Source organism: Callorhinus ursinus, unplaced genomic scaffold (genome assembly GCF_003265705.2).
Source record: "Callorhinus ursinus isolate GAN/ISIS: 27379988/994484 unplaced genomic scaffold, GSC_fseal_2.0 scaffold108, whole genome shotgun sequence".
NCBI classification, from domain to species: domain Eukaryota; kingdom Metazoa; phylum Chordata; class Mammalia; order Carnivora; family Otariidae; genus Callorhinus; species Callorhinus ursinus.
In genome coordinates, this window is record NW_027397170.1 from 517,466 (window position 1) to 545,283 (window position 27,818).

At 53.5% G+C, this 27,818-nt stretch overlaps 1 protein-coding gene and 1 pseudogene across 2 annotated transcripts in view; both read right to left on the reverse strand.

Moving 5' to 3' along the window:
- Window positions 1–27,267, reverse strand: part of ACLY (ATP citrate lyase) — a 42,571-nt gene extending 15,304 nt beyond the window's left edge. Inside the window, exons 1-18 of one of the 2 annotated variants that reach the window (XM_025861721.2) lie at window positions 27,112–27,267; window positions 22,772–22,953; window positions 21,512–21,634; window positions 19,348–19,410; window positions 18,727–18,917; window positions 18,155–18,234; window positions 15,821–15,951; window positions 14,908–15,026; window positions 13,927–14,063; window positions 13,147–13,208; window positions 11,775–11,892; window positions 9,027–9,181; window positions 8,322–8,412; window positions 7,161–7,190; window positions 4,473–4,614; window positions 4,020–4,188; window positions 1,464–1,568; window positions 475–671 (exon numbers count right to left, since the gene is read on the reverse strand). In XM_025861721.2, coding sequence (XP_025717506.1) covers window positions 475–671; window positions 1,464–1,568; window positions 4,020–4,188; window positions 4,473–4,614; window positions 7,161–7,190; window positions 8,322–8,412; window positions 9,027–9,181; window positions 11,775–11,892; window positions 13,147–13,208; window positions 13,927–14,063; window positions 14,908–15,026; window positions 15,821–15,951; window positions 18,155–18,234; window positions 18,727–18,917; window positions 19,348–19,410; window positions 21,512–21,634; window positions 22,772–22,930 — 2,072 coding nt within the window. In that variant the 5' untranslated portion in view covers window positions 22,931–22,953; window positions 27,112–27,267. The remainder of the gene's footprint in view (window positions 1–474; window positions 672–1,463; window positions 1,569–4,019; window positions 4,189–4,472; window positions 4,615–7,160; window positions 7,191–8,321; window positions 8,413–9,026; window positions 9,182–11,774; window positions 11,893–13,146; window positions 13,209–13,926; window positions 14,064–14,907; window positions 15,027–15,820; window positions 15,952–18,154; window positions 18,235–18,726; window positions 18,918–19,347; window positions 19,411–21,511; window positions 21,635–22,771; window positions 22,954–27,111) is intronic. The other variant, XM_025861723.2, reaches the window with a different exon arrangement.
- On the reverse strand, window positions 16,339–17,169 carry LOC112815775 (NADH dehydrogenase [ubiquinone] iron-sulfur protein 5 pseudogene; annotated as a pseudogene).
- Window positions 27,268–27,818: the final 551 nt, after the last annotated feature.

Here is a 27,818-nt window from a genome sequence, read left to right on the forward strand (position 1 = left end):
CTGTATTAGCCACCTTCTATAAATACTACCCTCACTTAATCCTCGAAACAACCCCATGAGGTGGCTGCTATTATTTTACCCATTTGATCTGTGAGGATGATGGAGGTCTGCAGAGGATAAGTGACCTGCCCAGGACACCTCCCTGGTCAACAGAGAAACTGGGATCTGAGCCCCTCGCTCTGATTTCAGAATTAGTCCTACCAACCGCTGCGCTCTGCTGCTTCCCTATGGCCACAACTCAGACAACGAAGAGAATTACCCCCAAAGCCCAAACACCTCTGAAAAACACCTTTTCCTGGTTTGGTTTTGTTTTTCTTCTGAGTTCATGCCAGTGTCAGTCCTGAGACAGAGTAGAAATGCCGTTTTATGGACTTCACTCGGCAGCAGCAAGCAGAGACTGGAGGACCCAGCACCCCTCTTCTCCTAGCCCACCACTCCCTAATGTGGGAGACCCGCCTCGGCCCAGCCGATCACCTGTCCCCGCCGATGGCCACGCCCTCGTAGACGCCGTCTGTGGTCCGAGAGATGATGTTGTTGAGCTCGTTGGACATGCCCCCAGAGCGCGAGACGTAGGCCACGCTGCCAGGGCGGTACAGCTTGGAGGCCAGGATGTTGTCCAGCATCCCACCTGTATTCCCAATCTTAAAGCACCCGGGCTTGATGCCTCCAACCTGTGAAGGCAGAAACAGCAGTCAGGAAGGAAGCGTAAGCTCCTGACTGACCACAGAGCTCAGTGGAATCATAAGGCCCAGTGCTACCTGCTCAACCCCCCCCCCACTCCGCCCTGGTCAGGATGGGAAGGAAATGGGCCGAGAGAGCTAACACCTGCACACTGGGTTTCCGGCTTAGGAAGAATCTCATCTCTCCCTCAAGAGCCATTACACAAGGAAAAAAAAAGAACCCTGCTTGTAAAACATGGCTTACTACTACAGATTCAGATATATGTATACTCAGGATTAAGTCACCTCCTCTGCTTTAAAAGGGCGACAGCACCCAGGAAAAGTGTAAAATACAGGTATGCACCTCTGCTCAACATCACCCTCTGCCTCAGAGATGAAAGAAAATCTGACCGTCAGACAACTTTTTAATGCAACAACTAAGGAAGAACAACAACAAAATATTCCCACAGCAATTTCTTTCCATGTGAAGGCCTTTGGGCAAATAAAACCTGTAAGGAGATTCTTCAGTTCATGGTTAAAGGAATAATCAAAGACTATGCTATGGTTGTATGAAGGTGGGCAAACCCCAAAAAATCTTCATTAGCCCCCTAAAACTATAAAGGTGATAGGGACTGGGGAGAGAGTCCTTTAAAGTAACTGGATATAAACTGACTTTCAATGGGTACTCTCTGAATCTTTTCAACCTAAGAGGGAAACCAAAGAGTCAACAAGTTTGCTTTCCGTGGGCCCAGAACTTCGAAAGATAGCCTTGAACTTAAAAGGCTTTCCAGAAAGGACACTCACAGTGGCAGGTCCAATGATGGTCACTCCCTTCTGGTCTGCCTTCTTGATCAGCTTCCTTGTGAGGGCCTCAGGGATGCCTTCAGCTATGATGGCGATGGTCCGGATCTAAAGGAGAGTCCCTTCCTGTTAACTTTGTGCCTCAGATGAAGCAACAGGGTGGCACCCTTTATGGGACCCACCTTCCATGCCTCCTTCCAGGCTCTAAGAACCAAGTAATGTTAACAGTATGCAACCCTTTCTTCTCACAGGCATCTGTCACTAGCCTGACCACTCCAACCCTCTCCCAAAAAGAGCGGTATAGACACCCAAAGCCAATCTCCATTGGTTAACACCACAGTAACTCAGGAACCAAGCAGGAGCAAATGTTTCTGAAAACCCACTACCATCAAGAGTGGCTATATTCTCTCCCAACCAAAAACCCACAAGACTCAGACCCACCTGTTCCCCACCTGTCCTAGTGCCTATTCATAGAGCAGGTATCGATGGCTTTTTCCACTGTGTCCTCTGAGTCTCTGATTCTATGTCCCAGGGTCAGTATGGGACATAAATGAGCGGCTTACACACTCAGACCAGAGAGTGGGCTGGGAGAGAAAGCCAGAAGGAGTGGGGGTGGGCAGGAAAGATCGAGAACCATCTCTCTCTGGCTCTAGAATAGGGGCCAACAAACTTTTTCTGGTTTTTTTGGTCATGTGGTTTCTGCAGTAACTACTAAACTTTGCTTCTGTAGCATGAAGGCAGCCATGGACAATACGTAAATGAACACAGCATGGCTGTGTTCCAACAAAACTTTACTTGAAAACCAGACAGTGGGCTAGGTTTGACCCTTAGGCTATAGTTTGCTAAACTTCGCTCTAGAATAAAAAAGCAGCTCATTTTCAGGAGGTGTGCTTTTGTTTTTGCTTCACTGAGATGGCAAAACAAGTTTACATTCTCCAGTCGTACACTGAGCTAAGCCAGTCCGGGATCAGACAATAATTTTGAACAGAAGAATCAATATCTTAATCTATAAAGACTCATACAAATCAGTAACAAAAAACACAAACACTCAACAGGAACAAAAAGGAAAGGAGAGCAAGTCACAAAATATAAATGGCCAATAAATGTTTTTAAAAGCTCATCTTAGGGGCGCCTGGGTGGCTCACTGTGTTAAGTGTCTGCCTTCAGCTCAGGTCATGATCCCGGAGTCTCAGGATCGAGCCCCTCGTTGGGCTCTCTGCTCAGCAGGGAGCCGGCTTCTCCCTCTCCCATTTCCCCCTGCTCATGTTCTCTCTCTCACTCAAATAAATAAATAAGATCTTTTTTTTTTTAAGCTCATCTTAGTTAATAATAAAAGATATGCAGATTAGGGACACCTGGCTGGCTCAGTCATTAAGCATCTGCCTTCAGCTCAGGTCGTGATCCCAGGGTCCTGGGATCAAGCCCTGCGATGGGCTCCTTGTTCAGTAGGGAGTCTGCTTCTTCTTCTTCCTCTGCCCCCTCCTCCCACCTGTGTGTGCGTGTGCATGTGCATGTGCGCTCTCTCCCTCTCTCTCTAATATAAATATAAATATAAATCTTAAAAAATGTGCTAATTGTCAAAAATATGCTTGTTTTTCTTAGAGTGTGCATGTGTGGGAGGAGGGGTGGAGAGGCACAGGGAGAGGGAGAGAGAATCTTAAGCAGGCTCTACCCCAATGCAGAGCGCAACTCAGGGCTCCATCTCACGACCCTGAGATCATGACCTGAGCAGAAATCAAGAGTTGGATGCTTAACTGAGTGAGCCACCCAGATGCCCCAAATACATGTTTTCAAAATGCAAACATTCAGTGTTGGCCAGGGTACGAGGAAGCAGACATTCTTGAATCACTGATGGAGTTTCTGTCCTTACAACTTTTCTGGAGGGCACCTGGGCAGGATGGATCAAAAGCTTTCAAATCTGCACATTCTGATGCAGCAGTCTGACTTCCAGACATTTATGCTGGGGAAATAATTAAGAACACATGCAAATGTTCATCTAAGATGCTCACCACAAGACCTGAAAAAGCGAAACTGATGTTTGCCAATGAATATTTATGGATGTGGAAAGAGTAACTGAAGAAAACGGACTACAAAACAGTCACATATAGTATTATTCCACATGTTCAAATCCAGAAAAAGGAACAGAGAAGGATCTATTCAAATGTTGGCAACCATATTTCTGGGAAACTGGAACTGACTAAGCTATTCATTTTTTTTCTTTTTATTTAAAAGTGTTTAAATTTTCTCTACAATAAACATGTAATAATTTTATAATAAGAAATTGCTTTTGATTCTGTTGTGAAAGCCGGTCTTGGCAGCACAGGGGGGACCTGGTGGGAGGCAGATGATCCTGAACAGACTCTCTGTTAGCCTAGGTAAGCAGCCCTGTGCAGCCTGCTTGCCCTCAATTACCACACTATCTTCTAAAGATCAAGCATATCCAACCACCTTCTCCCACACCACCGGCCAGTCCTGAGTGCCAAGTCCTTTGTCCACGGTGCCAGAAGACACCATTCAGGAGCTTTCCCTGCTTCCCCACCCCTGTGCCCACTGATCTACCTGTGCGTAGTTCATGGTCTCAATGGTACTGTCATAGGCTGAGCGGAGAGAGGCAAAGTTGATCAGCACGTCTACTTCTGGGTGTTTCTTCATGGCATCAGCCATGTTCTTGAAGACAGGGATCAGGATCTCCTTGTGACCCCAGTAAAACTTCTGCTTGTGGTCCCCACTGTGAGAGAGGAGGAGGAGGGATCAGGATACCCCCAAACTGTCAGGGCCAGGGAGGGGGAAGCCAACGGGAGGAGCTTCATCTAAAAGATGGAGAGACAGGGTCCCACGTGTGGGGAACAGATCCCCTAGGAATATGGATCGCCCCCAGTCTGGGATGGCAGACGCTCCCCCAGCAAAGGGGATAATCTTGCTGGCTCCCCTGGGTCTGTCTTAGTGAGGGAGAGGAGATGAGGAAATCCCACTTGGCAGCCATCTCTTGCTCCCCGCCGTGGTGGGACTCACGTGAAAGGGTACACCATGGCGGCCACCGAGGGCTCGTCTCGGGAGCAGACGTAGTCGAAGTCCAGCATGCCCTGTACGGCCCGGGTCTGCATGCCCCACACGATGGCCTTGGTATGGCGGCTGAAGAGGGTGGCACTCTTTCCTGGTGGGCAAAGACACAGCGAGTGCACCCAGAACACACACTCCCGGGAGACCGGCAGCGGCTGCCGCACCCCTCCCCAGTCCGGGGAGAGGGGCTCATCAGCACGGCAAAGGGACGTCAAGAGGCTGGGACTCTGAGAGCTGGGAGAAGAGGTGCCCTGGTTTCTCTGCAAAGAGGTGGCAGAGCCAAAGAGAGCTAAGAGGGCCCGCCTGGCAGGTGAAGAGCGAGCGATGAACGCAGAAAGGACTCCCACGCACAGAAAAGACCCACAGGCGGAGAATCCCTACAGGAGGAACTGCTCCGCCTCACGGGACAGGCATGTAATCAGCATTTCGCTTACATGCAAATGAAGGCTTGATCGATTATTTTTAAAGACGCTGAGAAAAAAAACATCAAGCTCTCCCAATTCTGGTGGCCACACGATTTGAAACAACCCAACAATTACCACCTCTAAATCTGGACATTCCCACCTGGGGGGGGTGGGGGGGTGGGGAAATTCCCACACTTGGGTTAAGATCCGAATCCTCAGGATTCTACGTCAGTGTAGGTCCAAAGAAGAGGCTGGCTGCAGCCTTATTTCTACCTGAGGTTCTGGCCAGAGCACACTGGCTTCGTGGCATCCCTCTAACATTCTCTGTGCCATCCCCTCCCTCCTGCCCGCTTCCCTCTAGCAGGTGGCCCTCTCCTGCTCAGAACAAGGCTCTCAAGGCAGTTCTCCAGGGGGCAGAAGAGAGGCAAAAGAAGGGGGGAGAAGAGCTGTCAGAAGTGCTTGCATGGCCTGAAGGAAAAGGCCCCTTCACCACCCTGCACACAGGTGACCTGTCCCTCCCATTCTCTGCAAGTCACTGGAGGACAACTCACTGGAGGAAAGTAGCCCCTGGGGAGGCTCTCAGCTCCCCCGGGGAGAACAAGGCACTGAGCTCAGGGGCCATCTGGTATTAATTAACCTGGCGTGCTAGTGCAGGCTTGGCTAATCAGGTTTAAGGTCTGATTAAATAAATTTGAGATCACTCTCCCAAGGCATGCAGGGTTCTCATCCCTACATAGGCTTGCTTCTTCCCTCTCAGCTGTAAGCTTCTCATACCAGAAGTCTCCTGCTGTTCCAAATACCTGGGACTTGCTGTCACCATATCCATCTGGGTTCTCGTGAGACATGAGCTCACAGAACAAAGATAGCCACCTAATCCAGTACCCTCACTTCCCAGGCCCCGGAACCTGAAGCTCAGAGATGACAAATGATGGAGATCCTGTCATCTAGCATCAGGGCCAGGTTATATACTAAATTACGATGCAGCTCAACTGTACAAGGGAGGAGGGCAGGATACAAGCCAGAAGGGCTTGGCCTCTCCCCACCCTCAGGGGAACCCACACCACCCCCCCAAGTCAGAGTGTGAGCAAGCACACAAACATGCATCTGTCTACCCAAGAGAGTACAGAAAAGCCTGGATTCTCTACAAGCCCACGCGCACGTCCAGCATGAAAGGGGCAGAATTCAAGCGTGCTCTTCCTTGAGCACAGACATAGCAAAGCCAAAGGCTGTCATCCTCAGCCCACTAGCGGCAGGGGCTAACTAACATCCCCCCACCAGGCTCCTCTGCTGGCTCAGGGACTAGTAGTAAGAGAACCCCAGCCCTTGGGTGGAAGAGCTCTCAGAACTGGGGTAGGCCCCTGTTCTTTCGGCACAAGGCTCGGCCTCAGCTCTGGTCTTTCAGGTAACAAAGGATCTTTCCAGAGACAGGAAACATAGGGATTAAAGGCAGATAGTGAGAAGGCTGCCTCCCTGGCCTTTCTAGGGGGATATCTGACCCCAGCCTAGTTGCCCCTTCCCTTAGCAAGGGATCAAAAGGTCAACATCTGAAGTTTCCCCTTGCCCAGGGAAAAATCTCCCACAGCTGTGAATGTCAAAAAGTTAAGTGGAAGCCCTGATGCTTTGAAGGGGCAGTGCTTGTGTGAATGTGTGAGTGAGCACGGCAAATGTCCCTTGTAAGCAGTGCCCTCCTACCCCAAGGCCCAGATCCCCTCTTCAGATTTACTGCACATCCAGCTGCACTTCTACCTCTCTCCTTGACTTGTCTAGCCTGTCTTCCACCCAAAACCCAGAGAAGCCTGAACCCGCGGCTGGCACTGAGAGCTCAGGGATGCAGGAGGCAGTGGTGAGGCTAGGTGGGAAAAGTAAGAAGAAACCTTGAGACCCAGATGAGAATGCCAGAGGCCTGAGGTTGCCCTCCTCACCCCTGTGCTGCCCCTCCCCCTTTAGCTTCCATGGCTCCCTCCTTCCCATGACACCCCTCCCTCCTCAGCAGACACCACTCCACTCTCCAAGGCTGTGGGCCTGGCTCTTACTCCCACGCTCCCTACCCTGTCCTGTCCTGTCTGGAGGGCGGAGCCAGAGACAGCTGGCCAGGGGAGCGCTGAGTGGGGGTGGGAGCGACTAAGCAAGGGTGGGAAAGCGAGGGAGGGCAACGAGGAGGAAACAAAGCACATGGAAGACTATAACCTGCTAACAAAGCCACACGCACAGCTGGGGCGGGGTGGGGGCAGCCTACCTTGCAGGGGTCTTGGACTTGGGACTGAATCTGTCAAAGAAAATGACCAAGGCAGCTGAGTCACCTGCTGGTGGCTGGAGGCTTTGGAGGGAGAGGGTGGGAAGAGGGAAGGGTCCCAAAGACAAGCCTCGTAGGGCTGATGCCCTCACTATCTCTCATCTATTCCACAACAGACAGGAGTGAAGCCAATAAAAGAAAAGAGAGCACTGATCAACACAGCCGAAGCAAGAAAGGGCAAAGCGCCAAAGGGCCAGAGAGGCGGGGGGAGAGAAAAGACGGCTTGGAAGGGGTGCTGAACAGCACAGGCCCCCAGGCCTGGTGGAGGGGCAGCTGGCCAGATCCTACCCTCGTAATGCCAATCCCGTGTTTGCCCCACGAAGCACAGTAAGACGATTAGGTCACTGTGGGGCTGGACCTGTCACTGTGCTATAGACAAAGCTGATGGTTTGGGGACTGCAGGGAAACAGCTTACAATCTCGAGTGCCTAGAGCCTGTAGAACTATTTCACAAAATGCCTCAAGCGCACACGGTCTGTACCAGGAAGAGGCTGCAGCAGCCCCGTGCTGACCAAGGCCTAGTACCTCACACTGGCTGCAAGGGCTGGCTGGCAGGGGTCGCATCTGATGAACCAGAGGACGGACAGACAGGGGAGGTGAAATGCAGATGGGCTGGTTATTGATGTGTGCTCTTATGGTGGGCTCACAGAAAGGGGGTTCTTCAGAAGAGACCCAGGAGATGGGATGGGCATGTGGGCGCTGGCTCTGCCGTCCCAGCTCTAAGGCTCTTGCTCTCCACTGAGAAGCAGAGTCTGGGAGATCTTGCCACCTGTGGGTATTTCTGTCGCCCTGTCTCTCCACAGCTTCCCTGCCCAGCTCACAGGCCCCCACGGGAAGTAAGGGGGTAGAAGAGAAGATAGTAGAGAGCAGGGTGACTCAGGCGCAGCGTGGGTCCTCAGTGCCAGGAGAGCCACGGGAAGGCTTGGGAAGGCCTGCGTCTTCATGTCCTCACGTCCATTTTGGCCCATGTGCCACACCCACTCTGTGGCCTATGTGCCACAGCAAAGCCCAAACCCCGTTCCAGTGCCCCAGCAGGGCCTGGACAGGGCAAGCAGAACGGGGGGGGGCGGGCAGCAGCGGGGAGCCTGAACCTGCTGGCAGTTACCTTGTGGCATGGCAGGCTTGGCCTTCTTTGCAGGTGCCACCTCATCGGCCCTGGACTCAGAAAAAGATGCCGTCCTGCTGGGGGCCGGAGTCTGGGGTGGGACAAGGAGACAGGGTAAGAGTCACAGGTAACAACTGGGAAAAACAGCTATTGGTCTTTAAGCTTTGGTTCCTTAAGGCCCAAAGAAATCAAGTAACAAGAACCACCACACACGTACAGAACTATCCTCTACAAAGTGCTTCCAAAAGTATTATTCTAACAACCCTCTTGAAATAGGAATTAGTATTGTCCCATATCACAGATGAGCAAACTGAGGCTCCGAGAGGGCATGACACCTGCCAAGGTCCTGCTCTCAACAGGATTTGACCTCTGGTCTGATTTTAAAACCCCTGGTCCAGGGGCACCTCGCTGGCTTAGCGAGTGGAACGTGCGACTCTTGATCTTGGGGTTGTGAATTCAAGCCCCACGCTGGGCACAGAGTTTACTTTAAAAACTAAAGTAATAAAAACCCCTGGTCTTTCCATTATACTACCTTGACTGGGCAGAAAAAAAACCGGCAAAGATACAGAAACCAACCTGTCTTTCCCCAGTGCCCCCAGATGGCTAGGGACAGAGCAGGGGCACTGTGTTCTGCATGGAGGGAGGTATGAAGGGGAGGCAAAGATGATACAGCATGCTTTAAGGTGGAGGACAGGGGGCACCTACCGATGTACTCCCACTGGCGTTGAGGAGGAAGTTTGCAGTGTGAGCGGCTGTGGGTGGCTGGTTGGGGATGGGCCGGTGGCCCAGGGCCATGCCCACAATGGCTGTCATGTGAGTCTCAGTGCCAAAGACATGTATGGGGATCCCAGTGGTCTTCCCTGTGAGGGAAAGAAAAGAATCCATCATTCAAGTCTTCAAGTAAGTACCGAAGTCCACGTGACTCTGCAAAGGCCCCTGCCCGGCATCTAGTGCTTTTTTCTGCACAAGACAGACCAATTGCCCTATTTTCACCACGAAGCAACTCTTTGTAAAGACCACCTGCTGCTACTGGGTATTTACCACAAAGATACAAATGTAGGGACCCAAAGGGGTACGTGTACCCCAATGTTTATAGCAGCAATGTCCACAATAGCCAAACTGTGGAAAGAGCCAAGATGCCCATCGACAGATGAATGGATAAAGAAGATGTGGTATATATACACAATGGAATATTATGCAGCCATCAAAAGGAATGAGATCTTGCCATTTGCAACGACGTGGATGGAACTGGAGGGTGTTATGCTGAGTGAAATAAGTCAATCAGAGAAAGACATGTATCACATGACCTCACTGATATGAGGAATTCTTAATCTCAGGAAACAAACTGAGTGTTACTGGAGTGGTTGGGGGTGGGAGGGATGGGATGGCTGGGTGATAGACATTGGGGAGGGTATGTGCTACGGTGAGCGCTGTGAATTGTGCAAGACTGTTGAATCACAGATTTGTACTTCTGAAACAACGCAACATATTTTAAGAAAAAAGGAAAAGAAGAAGATAACAGGAGAGGAAGAAAAGGGGAGTATGTCAGAGGGGGAGACGAACCATGAGAGATGATGGACTCTGAAAAACAAACTGAGGGTTCTAGAGGGTAGGGGGGTGGGGGGATGGGTTAGCCTGGTGATGGGTATTGAGGAGGGCACGTTCTGCATGGAGCACTGGGTGTTATGAACAAACAATGAATCATGGAACACTGCATCAAAAACTAATGATGTAATATATGGTGATTAACATAACAATAAAAAAATTTTAAAAAAAAGACCACCTGCTGATAAGAAGAGCAAGAAGGCGCTTTCCTGATACCCTGAAGCGGCTGCAAGCATAATTAGGGTCTGCACTGTCCTGCTGGCCGTTGGACCCTGGCCCTCCAACCCCTTGACCTCAACATCTGCCTGGCCTGCCTCTGTTCCTGAGCTCCTGGGCTCACTTCCTCGGGGCTCTGGCCCTTCTCCCTCTGCGCGGAGCCCTCCCATCACCCGGCTCAGCCTGAGTGCCACCACCCATGGAAGGCCTTCCCTGGCCTCCGCCCCCCAGGCCCTGGCCGCCTCACTGTATGCACGCCCATCGAACAGCATCTTCTTTTAGCAATCGTTTACTTGTTTAATGTCTCTGAGTTTAGTGACCTGACTGTGACAAACATTCACTGTGCTGTACGCAAGGGCTGTCCCCACAGCAGGACCTCAGTGGCAGATGAAAACAAGGGCTAGCACCCCTCCAGTGATAGAAGTGGTCTACTGTTTGCCAATCCACCGCATTTGGGAACATGGGAGGATGGAAAGCCTTTGCCCTTCCAATCAAAGGGCACGACACGCGCCCTGAGCAAGAGCATCTTGTCACCTCTCTGACACCTCACATGAACCCCTGCCCCACACACAACTGCTCTTAGCAATGGGGGCTGCACTAAAGACCAAAGCTGCTGACGACCAAGTTCACATCTCAGGCTCCATGAGGTCAACTTAGGGAGACACACTCTTAGTCCAGACGGAGAGGAGGTCCCCAGCTTCTGGAAAGCTCTAGATGTGAGGTCTCATGAACCTGCTGGAGATCCTCAAAATGCAGAAGGGAGAAAGGCAACCAAAACGGATGCTACCACCCTCTTGCCCCTCATCTCAGCGAGGGACAATGCTCTCCCATCGTACCAGTCACCCGCCCTTCCTCTCCTCTCCCCCACAGTCTGAGAGGTCTCCACCCTCCCGCCTCTGAATCTGCTGTCCACCTCGCAGCCAAACCACCTTTCCAACCCGAAGTCAAGGTGTGTCCCTCCCTCAAAGTCTTCCACAGGCTGCCAGCCCAGGGGCATGGCCATGTGCTCCCGGCACCTGGACCAACCCCACGTGGCTCCTGCTGCCTCCCTGCCTTGCTGCCAACACCCCGCCTTTGCTCCCTCGGCCCCGCCCGCTGGTCCCGCACAGCAGCACGCTCCCACTCGGGGCCTTGGAAGCTGCCCTTCCTGCCGCAGTCACCGCCGAGCTACTCCCTCCTCTCCTCCAGCTCACTGCTCAGATGTCACCTTTTCGGTGAATCATTCGCCGATCACCCCATTAAAGCCAGCCCTGCCCCCTCCCATCCAAGCTATCCCTTTCTTCGGCTTTGTTTGCTTTCGCGGCACCTTGTGCCACCTGACATGACAATGTTCTCAGCAGCACAGGGGCTTGCTGTCTGTCACGTGTGCGGCTGTAACCCCGGTGCTCGGCCCGGAGCCTGGCACAGGGCGAGTGTTCCACAAGTATCTGTTAAACAAACAGCTAAATGGCAATGCTTTATGAACCATTCTGAAGTTTAGGTCGGGGGTTCTGCATCACAGCAGCAGAGATACTGGAAGCTGAAGCAAGCTGCCCATCCAGAAAGTGGGGTGCGTGAGCAAGTGTCTGAGGACCGACCCACTTCCAGGAAGCCCAAGGAGGCAGAGAAAAGGTCCCCTCCCCCCAATCTTACCGACTTCTCCCATCACCCGCAAGCCCTCCTGATAGTTGGGGCCACCTCTTCGGACAAAGATGGTGACCTCATGCTCCTTCAGGGGGCCCTGGTAATCTCGAATTGCTCTCACGATGCCCTGGAAGCACAAAGGGCCGACAGACATGTGACTAAAAATCAGGCAGTCCTAAGTCAGTTATTATTTACAATCACGATAATCATACCAGGGTGTAGGTAAGGGGGGCTGCTTCTCATGAAGAAGCATGGCAGGCCCGGCAGTCAAGAATTTCACACGTGTGGACCAAACTACCCACAAGCAACGGAAAGGCCTAGGAGTCGCGGGTGCTCGTGCTGCTGCTGAGGTAATGCTGCTGAGGAGCCTGGGAGTCACACCCCTCAATGCACGGGATGCTGGCTCCCGTCATCCTTGTTATCTCTTATTGCAGTCTGGGAGGAAATCGAGGCCAGGGTCCAATGCAAGAGTTCTCAGAGCTATCAGGACATGATCCACTTAAACATCCAAGTCCTACTAAAACCTCTTCCAGCAATTTCAGGGATCAGTCCTTGCAATGAGTATCAACTCTGGAAACAATTTGGGCAAAGGTACAGGTGCATATGAGTTCTGTCTCTCCAGACAGGAGGCTAGTTTATGGAGTCCAGAGTGTAATGTCTGTCACTCAAGGCATTCCACCTGAAGCTCTACACCCAGGTCCTGCTCCAGACCTGAGCAGCCTACCAACTCTGTGGCTTTACTACAGGGTTGCTCAGAAGTGAGCACAAAGCTGTCAAGACTCACCTGCTTCAGATCCGTTTGTTGAATCAGGGCCAATAAAAGAGACCCTGTTTTAGGCAAGAGTGATGAGGCCTGGTCCCCCACTTCTTCAAAGGTCACTTGCAAGACTGGCATTTATTTATTCATTATTCTCAAAACTTACATGCAACTACCAGGTAGGACACATTCTTCTGAAGAGCCTCACTGAGTACTGGATAGTATGGAACAAGAAATGGCCTCCTGACGTGGTTGCTGAGAAGGGGATGACCTCGATCCATGTTACTGCTGTCGTCCTTCCTGACCAGCAGTCACACTCTGAACTGTGTGCCCACGCCCCTGACCTGTGCACAGGGACCCAGGCTGACCGGCCCTGGCTGGATGAACAACAGCCCCAGATCACTGGACCATTTTCCTCATTCTGACCTTTTAGAAAAAAGACCCACATCTATCCCAGTGTCTTCTGCATCCCCAACAAGGGACCCTGGGACAAGAGCCCCTACCGACCTGGGTAAGCCATGGGAAACTGCTTCTGCCTCAAACCTTGCTCACGGAAACCTCCCTTTCTGGCTTCCCCCAAGCCCACATTCCCCAGAAACTGCACGGTCCCCTGTGGCTGATTACCTTGAATGTGGCAGCCACATTGGTGAAGTTTGCAATGCTGCCTCCAATGATGAGGATCTTGCCTGTGTTTGGAGTAGAAGGGTTATTAGAGAGGGAGACTTGAACATCTTACTAGAAATCTAACTGAGGGAGTTCTCCCCAAGCGTTAGGAGGTATCAGTGCAGAGGCTGGCTGGGGGCAGGGAGCAGGCTGGCTTCCCCTGACATCCATTCAGTCTTAACCAACTCAGCTTTCCATCACCTGTGCCCTCGAGCCAGTGGTTAATCCAAACCCACTGAACCTCTATATTGTTCCTGGTTGGCACTCAGAAACCCAGGTTAGTTTCCAGATACCCCTGGTGGGAATCTCTTCTGGCTTAAGGGAAGGTGATCTATGTGTAATTCGCAAACACTGGACAGGTGGTAAAGGGAAGCCGGGAATCCCACAGCCCAGATTAGTAAATGGAGAAGTGGGCCACTAAAAAAAAAAACTAACTAAAAAAAAAAAGGTGGGCCACTAACATCTGAGCTTACAGCAGTCAGTAAGAGCACGCTGCTACCTCCTCTCTTGCACCTGCTCATAGGGCTCTAGGCACACATCACTTCCTTGCCTCCCTGGAGCTCCCCCGTCTGATAGAGGCCACACTGCTCACTGTATACTTGGAGAAAGAGAAGTCCAGAAGCTAGATGACTAACCCCAGCCTGCCAAGCACTAGGACCACCACCTCAGTGCCTCCTCGCCCAAAGCTGTTCCCACTGCAGCACAAGGGGCCGTCCTGGGGAAGGAGCATGTGTGTCTCACCATCTGGGTGCTTCTCCCGGGTCATGAGGGAAAGGATCGTCTTGGCGTAGTCATAGGTCTGCTGCTCACTGGGGGCGCCTGAGTATTCCCCGTAGTTTGCCAGCTCGTTGACACCCCCTAAGTCACAGATGGTATCACTGCCAGGGAGACACAGAAGTCAACGCTGGCTCTGACTCGAGTGGCAGAGGGTGGCAGCTTGGTGCCGAGGAGGACACGCAGATGCCCCAGAGCCCTGTAATCAGCCTACGGGACCGACCCCTTGGGCCTCAGACCCTCCAGGGTCCACAAAAGTCACACCAGAAGGTTAAGTGCACTGCATCAGGCTCTCCCTGGCAGTGAGCTCTGCTAGCCCCAGGCCATCGTGGGGCTCTGGATTGACACTGGTAAGTAAAGGGAACAAGGAGCACTTCCAGACACAAAGAAAAACCATGCATTCTTGGATTCCCTGCCAGGCTGCCCAACAGAGAAGTGAAATGGTTGCCACCAGAGGAGGGCCGAGCCAGGCATAGAAGGGAACGCGGCAGATTACCGCCTGGAAATGAGCAGATGCCTACCATGCTTTAAGAGGAAAAACCACTAGTTATTGCAAAGAGAATAGCATATGGGTTCAACATTCCTATAAAGTGTGGAAGTATTAAGACTTACACAGGCATTAAAACAGCTGGAAGGAGGGAAGTTCGGGAAACAGCCAGGCAATGTTTACTTTTAGGTTCTTCTCTGTATTTACTGTACCTCTGCATGAAGCATGTAACGTTAACTGTAAAGATTAAAACTAATAAAAGCAACCTCATTCGGAAGTAAACAAGAAAGCTGCAGAAGACGGTGTAGAGGAGAGGCGTTCACCAGAGTCTCTGCTCTGCACCCAGGGGAGGAAATGAAGATCCCCATCCCCACTCCAAGGTGAAGCAATCTGATCCAGACCACACATGCATGGACTCCAGGCAGACCTGGCTGCCATCCCGTCAGCAGCCCCTTCGTCACCTGTACACGACCGAGGCGCCACCTCCGGCCACCATGGTCCAGATCCTCCCCTTGGGGTTCAGCAAGGTCAGCTTCAGGCTCGCCCCACTTTTGGCATCCAGGTCTGCAATGTAAGCTTCCTAGGGACCAGACAGCAACAGGTGAGTCCTGGAGGTACCCCCTTCACTGGGTCCCAGCTCCCAGGACCCTGCTCCTTTCCCTGGAGATACATGAAGAGGTCCTCAAGCCTTAATAGGGTCAGGGAGAGGAGGTGGGCGGGTCCTACATGCCTGGGACAAAGCATGATGACGTCCTCAAGTACCAAAACCACCCATGGCCACAGTTACTGCCTGGGGACAAACTTCCCTACTCCTTTGTCTCCGACCACAAGTCCTGGCCCTCTGCCCAAGTCCTAAGCCTCACTAGGTCACCCTTCTACTGCCACAGCCCCCTACTCCCAACGTCTGCCTGCCTGGCTCATAACAAGACTCTCCACCTGCAGGCCCCATCCCTTCTCCCTGCCCAGCCTCTTCCCCTGGCCTGGGTTATGACTCATAGGCCTGATCCTGCTGTGAGGACCTCTCAAGAGGATGGGGTGGGAAAGAGCTATTAAAATTCTCAGCAAGTGGCCAAGAGAATTACCTTCCTCTGGCATGATTAGCAAGAGCCACTCGGAATTATCAACAAATCAAGTTAAGAGCCCAGGGAGGTTGATTGAGAGAGAAGTCTGAAAGGATTTCTGGCCGGGATTCAGAGGCTTGGCTGACTCCCACCCCCACCTCCTTTGGGGTTTTAAGAAAATTAAATGGTTCTCAACCTTCCTTTCCTGCCAAATACACAGCCCACGGGGCGGGGGGGGGGGGGGTGCTCCTCTGTATCAGTCACCCTCTCCCAGGCCCCCTCACCCGCCATTTCCTCCCCAGAGCAGCCGTACCTCTGGGTAAGCCTCACGCCCGAAGGGAGGAGGGAACTCTATATCACCCCACTTCACTTTGCAGATGTAGTCGGCTGTGGCATCTATCTTGGCCGCCAAGTCAAGGACATAGACGCCATCTTTGGTCACAACTTCGAGAAAAGCAGAGGCAATCAGATGCAGGCCCCAGGCAGAGGCGCTCGCCGACTTCCAAACCCCTCCACAGGCTTCCCCACACACCAACCACCCACCCTGGGGGTCCCACTCAGACGCTAACTGCCCAGCTCCACAAAAAAACAGATGGCCCTTCCACACAACTTTTACCCCATGAAAAGAAAAATAAGTTATTTAAGATTGCCCCCAACCTCTGACCTATAGGTAATGTGACAGGAAAGTCTGTTTTAGTTGCCATGACAACTTTTCAAAAATACTTATTTATTTATTGGCAGGGGCCCATGCAAGTTGGGGGAGGAGCAGAAGGAGAGAGAGAAGGAAAGAAGGAGATTGCCTGCTGAGCGCAGAGACCCCCATCCCATGACCTGAGCAGAAATCAGGAATTGGACGCTTAACCAACTGAGCCACCCAGGTACCCCTGTGCTGTGGCAATTTTTTTTTTTAAACAGGATAGAGCGATCCTTTATTTTTAGATACTTTCACAAAGAGGTTTTCAGTAACTGAACTTTCCAGTGGAGAAGAGAGAACATGAAAATCAGCCTCCAGCCATCAGCAGCAGCTCTGCTCAGGGCCTAGGATCCTCCTTGCCCCAGTGGTGAGGTGGAGGCGCGTACTTCCTTTATTAGTTTACCCCACTGCCTCCTGACGTCACTCAGACGTTCCATTGTTTTCTGCCGAAGCAGACGTTCTACAAAATCATCAAATTCTATCTTGCACGCTTTCTCTGCAACGCGTACCACCGATTCCAGGCGCACATTCTATCCATTCTTTTTCAAAAAGCATGGCATCGACCTGGAATCTTGTGAGGCTGCTCAGCACTTTAGATTGTCATCCAGTGATCTAAGTTAAGGCCCAGCCTTTTCTGCACATCAAAGAAAGGCCTGGTGTCACGCCACCATGCCCTTGCCTCCTCGCTGGCCACCGCTACTGGATGATCTCACCATGGCAATTTTTAAACTTTTTTTTATCTTTTTTTCTTTTTTAAGATTTTATTTTTGACAGAGAAAGAGAGACAGCCAGACAGGGAACACAAGCAGGGGGAGCAGGAGAGGGAGAAGCAGGCTTCCCGTGGAGCAGGGAGCCCGATATGGGGCTCAATCCCAGGACCCTGGGATCATGACCTGAGCCGAAGGCAGACGCTTAACGACTGAGCCACCCAGGCGCCCCTAAACTTTTTTTTAAATGCTACATTCCATGCCTTCAATCTAACCATTCACCCCTTCCACGGCCTTGCCCTTAAAACAAAAAGTGTTAAGGTACTGACTACTGTCAGAAGACCCCCCCCCAGGTGTGTCCAGGTGGGTTTTCTGAGGTCAGCTAAAGGAAGACTTAAGTGTCTAGGGGAGTGAGAAGTCTCGGGACGCACTGCGCCCCCAGCCAGGATTCATTTACTGGCAGCCTACTGGACATCCATCTTCCCTTTACCCCAGGATCATTTAGCTAATAAGTCAGCTAAAGGAAGACTTAAGTGTCTAGGGGAGTGAGAAGTCTCGGGACGCACTGCGCCCCCAGCCAGGATTCATTTACTGGCAGCCTACTAGACATCCATCTTCCCTTTACCCCAGGATCATTTAGCTAATAAGTTAGCACAGAACCACATCTAGTTCATTAGAGGGGCTGCATCCCCAGCTGGAACCTGGAATCGGACTTTGCCCTGAGCAGCCCTGGCTAGGGCAGCTCCTACCACCCTCCTCCCTCACAGCCTGAGAGGCTTGGACCAATATCTTCCCAGCCTTGGGGCTCAATGACTGACCAACCCCTGGGGGGGACGAAGGGGTGCTCCAAGAGCACGGAGAGGAAAGAAGGGCCTGAGTAGTCAGATCAGTGCAGAGGCAGCCTGGACCCTGGTAGCACAGCTTAACCCACTGGCAGGAAAAGCCACTAAGCAGAGACTCAGGTCAAAATCAGGACTTCCCCATCACAGAACAAATTAAAACCAAAGAAAGCTGGAGTTGGTTTAAAAGAGGAATAATCATTGTCTTCTGAGAGCTCAGAAACAGGAGACTGCATTCCATGAGCCCAGACATCCCTCTGCAAACATTCACCTGTCTAGACTGCCCTCTATGAATGCGGGGTCTGGTGTTCTGAAGGTCAAGGCCAGGGTTACCACAGGCATGGGGACCCTGTTATAACTGCCCCTTGCCCAGGGACCCCACCCCCACCCCCAGCACAGTCAGTTACCAAGGGGGTTGATCTCGAGGTAGGTGAAGTACAGATCCTCATAGAAATTGAAGAGGCCGGAGATAAAACTGGCCAGGATCCTAGAGGGGGAGGGAGAGAGGGATGGTCAATCCTCAGGGAGCCAGGGAGTGGGCCCAGCAGCAGCCCCCAAACACCCCCTCCCCACAGCAATCTCTCACTGCCTCAAACAGCTCCACTTCCCAACACTCACCCCGCCCCGCCAACCCCTCGCTTTCCTCTGTGAACCGGGCTCCCTGGACATCACTCTTCAGCCACTGAGGCGGAAAGGAGCTGTCAGGCATGAAGCTGGAGGCGGTGACGCCAGACAGACAGGGGCAACGAGGTGAGGGACGCAGAACGCATATTTCAGTCTGAGCCAGCCACCTGTCCACCCCCAGTGCCCCTCCTTGGGACAGGAAAGGACTGTGCCTACCCTCCCACCCAGATGCTGGGGCGGGGCAGGGTGGATGTCCACACAGGGAAAACTGCCTTGCTTTCCCTGCTCTGTGCTCAGAGCTGTCAGCTTTTGCCATTCCCCCACTGCCACCAGCTGGCTCTCCCTCTCACTCAACTCTTTCTTATCTCCAGGAGCATGGACCAACAGGTGTTTCTTGATGTCCTCAGGATTCAGTTTCTGGTCCACGCCAACGAGCAGTTTCTGGGCTTTGGCATCCACGTCGCCCACATCCACCCCACCTTCATGGTGGAACAGGACGTAGTCCCCTTCTCGGGTAGCATAGATGCAGACGTAGAACTCCTCCGCCTTAAAGGGGAAGACAGTACCACGTGGGTAAGGGGCACTGAACTGGTGAGCCCAGCCCCTGTGGTCTCATTTCTAAAACCCTAGTAGAGAACACTCACCCAGGGAGACCGTCCACCATCTTCCCCTCGTGGACAAGAGGAGAAAAGAGACCACTGCCTAGCTAGCAGACAGTCCAGCCTCAGCCACGGTGACCTGACCTGGGGGAGGGTGCCTGCCTTCAAGTCTTTCTCATCCCAGCACTGAGAAGTCCCCTCTGTTATCAGCCCCAATTCCTCCCTGCTCCATGGCAGCCCTCAGACCCTCGGTGCAGCTTCAGAGACTCTGGTCCCTTTGACTTTTCTCCAGCAGCTTGCTTTCTTCCTTTAGCATTTTAGGGTCGACAGATACAAAGGGAAGGAGAAGACCCAGCCAGGAGCCACCTCACACATACCTGACTGTGGGGGACGAAGGGTTCGATTAGGAAGTTCTTGAGGAAGCCTCTGGCCTTGCCCACCTATGGAGATCAAGGAAGCTAAAGTTTAGATGGACAGCAAGTCTTGTTCCCCAGAGCAGGAGGATTGCCCTCTGCTCCCTCCATTGGCCATCCCATCGGAGGTGGGGCCCACGTACTACTGCCACAACATCTGACAGATTTTCCAGAAACCAGGGCAATGTGGTCACAGACCCCTAAGCTAAAGAAGTCTCCATGAGGGGCGCCTGGGTGGCTCAGCTGGTTGAGCGACTGCCTTCGGCTCGGGTCATGATCCCGGAGTCCCGGGATCGAGTCCCGCATCGGGCTCCCGGCTCAGCGGGGAGCCTGCTTCTCCCTCTGACCTTCTCCCCTCTCATGCTGTTTCTCTCTCTCTCTCTCTCTCTCAAATAAATAAATAAAATCTTAAAAAAAAAAAAAAAAAAGAAGTCTCCATGAGATTCCCCTCTTCCGTCCACTGCCCTCATGCCGGCCGCACTTGGAAGTGTACTGACCTCCCATGTTCTTGTTCTGCCTCCTCTGGAGGGTGACAGACTAGCTGGGCTGACAATGCTGCCCCGGCCCCCAAAGCACAGGCATCAGGAGTCCTCTCCCTCCTGCCATCAGTTGCACAAATTACAGAGCCCAGACAAATCAAGGCTCTCCATCTCAGAGCTCAAGCAGAGAGACCCAGCCCAAGGACGGAAGTCCAGACCCAGGGAATTAGCAGGGATCGCATGGCGGAGGAGGGAGGGAGGGCCTGACGGGGAAAACTTCACGCACACTTTCCTGGCTGAGGACAACAGGCCTGCAGAGCTAATCAGTTTGAGTGTGTCCCTGGCGGCCGCTGGGGCGAGACAGCTCTCATCCCAGTGTCCCAAAGCCCCCGCCCGCCTGCGTGCGTCACTGCTGAGTCAGGGACCAGACAGTGATCCATCAGAGGTAATGAGCCGCTCCTGCCGGGGCTGACACACCCCTCCCAACAGCCAGCCGAGGAGAAGGGCGCGTGAGGACCTCCCTGGGCGTACCACTCAGCCCCCAACCCTGCTGTCCTCTTCCCAAAGGCCTGCAAGCACAAACGCCAGTCGAGATCCCTCTGCCTCCAGGTCCACATGCGACTTTTAGAAGCCCTCTTTACTCCAAGAGCCAGAAACTAAGGAATTACCACTAAGAGCCGATCTGAGAAAGCCCAGTAGAAGAGGCAGACGGCTCCTTCACCATCATCATCCTACTTCCGGGACTGCCAAGGAAGAGAACAGCTCCCCCCTGGTCACAGTCCCCCAAACGGGACAGCACACCCTCCCCGCACTCAGGGACACCTCAGGCCCCTCCTCCTCTCCTGTTCCCCAGCCCCTTCTAGGACCGAGAAGGAGAACTGCAATTTTATCTCTGAGCCTCTCCTAGCCTTCCCAAACCATATCTCACTTTAGCTCTCATCTCCAGAGCTGCCATTAATCACCAAGCTGGGAGAAGCCAAGAACCGAATTTACTCTTCAGTATTAACAGTCTCATCTGAGGCTCTTGGCCCAATAATGACTCTGCCTAAACGAGTCTGTGCCTTCTTTCTTGAACTACTTCTTTTTTTTAAGATTTATTTATTTATTTAAAGGAGAGAGAATGAGAGAGAGAGCGAGCACATGAGAGGGGGGAGGGCCAGAGGGAGAAGCAGACTCCCCGCTGAGCAGGGAGCCTGATGCGGGACTCGATCCCGGGACTCCAGGATCATGACCTGAGCCGAAGGCCGTCGCTTAACCAACTGAGCCACCCAGGCGCCCTCTTGAACTTCTTCTTAACCACCCTCTTAGACATACACGTCACAAGCTGGAAACTGAAAGGAACAGAGTTCCCTGAACGGGCCTCAGAGACCCATCTCCATGTTTGCCTTTAAGAAACAGGCCATTTCCACCTGGCCATGAACTGTACTGGGGTGAGTTCTGCAGCCCATCTTGCCATTCTCTGATGGCCGAGCTGGGAATGAGCACCAGGCCTGGCCCTGTTACTCAAGTCAGCTCTGCAAGACCCTCGCCTTCCCCAGGCTGCAGTGTGCCTGGGTGCAGGGTGACCCACAGGGTTGCTGATCTGGAGGTGACTGCATCTGCTTCCGTTACCACAGCGCCTCCACCCCGACCTGTCCCCCTATACTCACCGTGGCCTCCTGTCCCAGCCGCGGTTTCAGCCAGGACTTAACACCTTCCAGAGTGAGGTTGACTCCCACGAGGCCTAGCTTTCCACGCCGTTTGATCAGCTGGTCTGGCTTGACCACCAAGCTCTGGAACGAGAAGGGTTTGTACTTAGAACAAGGAAAGAAAGAGAAGAGTCAAAGGCTATAGTCCCGGGACCCAAAGCCCAGGACAGCCTGCATGGCTTCTAATCCACCCAGCCATTCTTCAGGGTCACCTCCTGGAAGTCTCCCTCACCTATCCCAGTTTACACCTTTCTTTTGACAACCACGAATCCAGAGCCATCTGTGCCCAGGACGGGGCCAGGCACAGAGTAGGTGCTCACCAAATACCCGCTGAATGAATGATTCCCTACCCTCCCTATGTGCTATCTTAGCTTCACTGAACCATGAACTCCTCAGAATATGGACCAGCACCTGGGTTCCAAAAGGAGGAGCAGAGAGACAGAGCCCTGGAGTGACAAAGGACCTTAGAGATCTGGTCAGTCCCATCCCGGTGCTTGATCCTGCCTGTAAGCCCAGCAAGCAGCCCCGAGGCACTGTTCACACTGCCCGCCAGGAAAGGCACCACCTCCTGAGGCAGGCGGAGGGAACGTGCACTCCCAGAAGCCGCCACGGGTCCTGGTCCTGCTCTCCGGGCCCTGCCTGGGCAGCCTGCCCTTCCCCACAGGGGCCCTGCAAGGAATCGGACAGAGGAGCCTCGACTCCAGGCTAGCCGCCCGAGGCTATAGGCCACTCTACACAAAGTCCACGGCACTCTTCCTCGCGGACCTGACACAATCCTGCTATGCTCCACCTGGGGGGATTAGGGCACACACCTACTTTTACTGAGCATCAACCAAGTGCCAGGTGGCACACTAAATGCCTTCCAAACATTACTGCTAATCCTTACAGCTCTCAGGGCCAGTGTTCCACCCATGTGACAGATGCGGAACCTGACAACTCAAGAAAGGTTAAGTGGCTCGCTCCAGGCCACATGGTTAATCAACAGAGAGCTTCGATCTGGACTCCAATTTGTCTAGTTTCAAGCCCATACGCTGTCCCCTGCCAGGGCACCTCAACATGTGGGGCCCACAGCAGGACATGAAACCCCGCTCAGCCCGCTGCATGCTGCCCAGGGATGTGGGCAGTCTGCCATCATGTGACCCGTTGTGGCGTCTCCACCAAACCAATCCTTTCTCCTCTGATCCTGAGCCTGGAAGCAGGGCCCGGGGAGGGCGGGCTCACCTGGCTGAGCAGCCAAGGGTGGTCCTGCAGCAGGCGGGCCCAGTCTGTGTCAGGGGTGACCCGGGCATACTTGAACCGGTTCTGGATGGCCGAGGTGGTACAGATGTACTTGTAGAGGAGTTCTTTGCCTGTCTGCTCCGAAATTGCCTTGGCCGACATGGCTGCAGAAGAACCTGCTCTACCTGTTGGGGGAACAGGAGCTGGTGGGAAGGGGCAGGGGAAAGAGACCCGTTTCCAGCTGCCCCCAGACAATAAAACCAGATCTCAGTGCTCCTCAAGAGAGGGAAAGAGGACTGGCCCAGCGGGAGGGATGGAAGGGAGAGCTCAAGGATCAGGAAATGATGGGAGAGAGAAGATGGTGGAAAAAAACAAAGGTGGCATTTTCCCTGGGACTCTTGGCCTCAACCCTGTCTCTACTTCTTCTCAGCAAACCAGCTCATATTAGTCTTGGAGCAAAAGGCAGCTGGACGGGGAGACAGAAATACCAGTGGTGTGACCCAAACCCGAGCACTGGTCCCACCCGAGGTCCCACACAGACACTGAAACACACCCTTTGGTTCTGTGACCTACGGGGCACCTAGCCGGAATTGTGCAAGGCTACCTTTACTCCCCCCACAGGTTTCATCTCCCCCACACCCAGACTCACCCACTTCATACACTTACACTCTCACCACCAGGCTGAGGGCCAGGCGGGTGAGTTTACTTAACCTCAGGCAGGATCATGCCCCTGAGGAGCCAAGAGGAAGCGTCATCTCAGAGTTCATTTCTCCCAGGACACTAGACTCCCACCCCTGAGTTCAGAGCAGACACAGGGCAGGGGAATGGTGACCTTCAGTGCATCCCATCCACCCCACTGAGTCACCCAGCTGCTAATTTAGAGCAAAACTGAGGTGTCTCTGGGGACCGCCCCGTACCGGTCACTTCTGAGGCAGAGCTGGGGGAGGGAACAAAAGTCATCCTCTGTCACATGTATGGAGACGCTCATCTTCTATGAACCCTGTGAGGTACACTGAAATATACCTATTTCTTAGATGAGGAATAAAAGCTCAGAGGAATTAAGGTAACTTGCCCAAAAAGTCAAACTAATAAGCAGGGGACCCAGGACTTGAACCCAAATCCTTTACTCCTGGTCCACAGAAAACCCCACACCTCAGCCTGAGAGTTTCTCTCCAAGGACAAGGCCGTGTCCCCCTTCACCTCACAGAAGGGTCTGTGATAACAATTTCTTTATCTCCTTCTCCCTCAACTGCTATGCCCTGAAACACCCATTCTCTCATGGGTAGTGAGAGGAGCAAGTTGGGGAGAGGAACAGGGGCAAGGGGAGGGAAAGGAAACCGTCATTCATGCTAAGAGTTTGGCCAGATCAGGAAAAGTCACTCCAATCTCTCCTACAAAGATCCAGAACTGAAGTTGCTGAATTTGCTGAAGAAGAAAAGTCAAGTTCAAATAAAGGAGGGCTGAGTTAGAGGCTTGGCTCAGTTATACATCCAGGAAGGTTGGTCTCCATCCCCAGCTCGGGGAAGGCCAAAGTTCCAGAGGCCACACTCCACCTCTCTCCCAACTGGCCAGGCTGGGGCTTCAGGTTCCAACCCTGGCTTGGCTGGCCCCCTCAGCCTCCCAGCTAGTCTCCAGCTCAGCACAATGGGTGCTTTCAGCCTGGTGTCTGGCCCAAAGTGGGGTAGCTGGGAAGGGGCTCAAAAGAAATGTTCCCTCTTCTGGTCTTCCCCTGGGATGACTTCCGGCTCCAACTCAACATGAGTTTCCAAAGGCGATGCCTCAACCAGCCCCAGTGTCCCACAGTCCTCCACCCCCCACCCACTCCAGCTCCATTTCCCAACCTTCTTGACTTCAGACCAGAAAAACTGGCCCTGAAATCAGATGGGTACATCAGCCCCCACCCCCCTCCCAAACAGAGTGCAACCCAGGGTAGATCGAGCAGGGTAAGGAGGCGGCAGCTGCTGACCACCCTCAGCAGTTCAGACACATCAAGCACCCGGAATCACAAACTCCAGGAGGAAGGAGCCCTTCAGCTAAGCCTCCCCAGCAGAGAACAGTCCAACAGACACTACCAGAGCAACCCCCCAGGACCTGGCACCTCCCAAAGCAGACAAAGGATAAGGCTGAGAAAAGGGATGTTCTGTGCTGAAAAATCATAACTTTCTTGAGCCCCAGATCAAATCTCAAACACAAGAGTTCATTTCCACGGGGGAGGGGCAGGGAGATCCCACATGGGGATGATACAGGATAGAACAGATTTGCCAGCTTACCAAAACAACAGATATGCCACCAGAGCACTTTAGCTTAGATGGGGTAGGCCCTTTCAAGGCCAAGACAGGATTTATATGATAGAATAAGAGTGGGGAAAGAATCTGGCCTCCACATATTCACCAATGCAGCGTAAGGCTCACAAACTCAGGGAGTAGCCGAAGTGGAGAAAACTCGAAAATGTAATCATTCAGAGGGGTCACAGAAGTCTAAGGCAGCGGCTCTTAACCTATTTAAGGTCTCAGATTCCTGAGCACCTGAAGCCCAGAAAAATGTGCCCCTACCTGATTGTGCATATCATTTCAAGGTCCTTATGATTATGACCACAGACCACCTGCTCTAGTGACACTGGGACTTAAAGTGTCAAAAAAAAAAAAAAAAGTATGTACCAATCTGGGTTTGGGGATCCACCCCACCGAAGTCTTTGGCTGCCTCCCCAGGAACTGAATGTGCTGTCAAACTGATGATAGGTGGTTTTAGGACAGAGCTAAGATCCCAGGGGTCTGCTCTGGGGCCCCAGGAACTGTCACCTAATAACAAGTAAAATATAAATCATTTGGGGGTAATCATGCCAAGGAACTAGACCACACACACTCTCTCTTACTCTATCTCCCCAAGGGAAGGACTTTATGAGCTGAATGGGGTCTTTTCTGCAGACAGGTAAGTGACCCAGGATTGAGTTCATCCACAGCAAGGCTGAATGAAGGAGCCTGTTCCCCAGGAATGTACCCCTGGGACGCAGCCAGTGCAGAGGAACCACTAGGGATGCTTCTTAGAGTCTCTCTCTGAGAAAGACAAAGAGCACCCAATTTTAGGTTAGTTTCCATAGGACTGGTGTGGTTTTTGTTTTTGAGAGGACAAGCAATTCCCAGAGTAAAGGGGAGAGGCAGAATTCTATGTGGGTCCCCTACTGCAGCAAGCATAGTGTCAGAATGGGGGTGGAGGCACCAGCTGCCCCATGTCCAAGGGCTCTTCCTGTCACTCTGGCCCAAGCTGTTGAAGTTCTCTCAGAGGTGAAAATTACCCGCCCTGGGCAGCTGGGGTCTACCAGCTCTTCCTCACCCAGTATTTCGGATCTCCAAGAACCTGCACTGGCTGAAAGAGCAAAGTTAAAGGGCGGAAGGAGTGGGCTGGCCGGCCAAACTGTGCCATGCACTGCTCCTCCCCGCCCTCCCAAATCCTCCGGCCAGGCAGACCCCAGGGAACTCCCCCCACCCAATGGCAGAAGTCCTCGGTATTGCACAGTATTTGCCAAGGTTGGAGAGGTAGGCCGGCGCTGGGTCTGGCTCTCTGCCAGGCCCTACAGGAGGGCGGCGACAGCATCCTCCGGCTCCTTCAGGATCCAGCCTTGGCCAGGTTCCGCGTCAGCGCCAGAGGTGGGGAGGGAGACTGGCACCCCGGCCATCTGTCGCTTAGACGCTGGGCCCGACGGCACCTCCAGAGCGAGGAGGGTCCTTCCTGCGCCGCTGCCCCACAGGCAGGTCCTCGCGGCGAGGCCAGGCCTCGGGCACCCTGGAGCAGCCCGGCCCCGCGTGGCCCACCAAGGCTGCGCGCCCCCCTCGCTCCCTCCACTTTCTCGGCGCGGGACTCAAGTCGACTCGCCACAAAAAATAGAGGAAGGGCCTGAGCCCGGGTAGGAGTGAGGCGAGTGGCCACCACTCTTTCTACTTCCCGTCCCCCGCATCCGGTGGGGAGACCCGGATGGGGACAAGAAGGAGCCCGCTAAAGCCCGAAGAGGCTCGAGGACTGGCCCCGGTCGGGGTGAGGGGCGCCTGGATGGTGCAAATGCAGTTTTGCGGAGGGAAGAGAAGCCAGGACGACGGCACACCCCGTGCAAACTACCAGAAACTGGAATGCGGGAGAGTGGGGGTGGGGTGGTCGACACGCGGCCACCGGCCGGGTTCCGAGCGAAGGCTAACCTAAAGCGAAGACCCCCAAAACTTCTAAGGAGGTGCAGGGAGGGCACGTGAGCACCAAGCAGGCGTCGGGAAAGGCTGTTCCGGGTTGGGGGAGGGAAGCAGGAAGCTTCTGGAGCAGTGGGGTCCCTCCCGCGAAAGCAGCTGCCCGCTACTAACCTCTCTGCGAAAGCCCGTGCGCGGCGCTCCCTCCGCGGGCCCCGCCTCACCGCCCAAAGCCCGAAGCGCTCCAGCCTCCAGCAGCCGCCCGGAATCCGGCTTTTGTCCTGGACCCCGCGAGCTTCCCTCCGCCCCTATCGGCACACGGCGCGAGCGGCCCCGCGATTGGTCACACGCGTTTCCTAACCTGAGCGCCAGGGCTTTCCCAATTCGCTGCGCGGTATAGTTCCGCCCCCGAAGGCGGGCCTCAAGGGCTGCTGGGACTTGTAGTCCACCTGGAGAGTCCGTCCAGACGCCTGGCAGGCACCGCCTCTCCGGAACCCGCCGGCCTGGGGCGGGGCCGGGGGCGGGGCCTCGGTGTGGGGAGATGGGCGGGGCTACGCTGGGAGGAGAACGTACGAGGCGGGGGGCCGTGGCCTGATCACATAGGGGCTGGGCCGACGGCAGCTCGGAAGGTGGCGTTGGCCGGGTGGGGTTGGCGGAACAGGCTGTAGCACAGTTTTGGGGACCTGGAGTCTCCGTCTTCTTTCCCCTTAACGTCCGTATCCCAGCTACCTAAAATCGGCCACACTGAATCCAGTTGCTTAGACCGGCTTTTCACGTAGCGGTGGCAGACTGCTTTTGTATTTGCACGTGGGCCCTCTCGATTGAACCGGTAGGGCAAGATTGAGAAATCAGATCAGACCTCCCGACGTGGGATAGGGCGG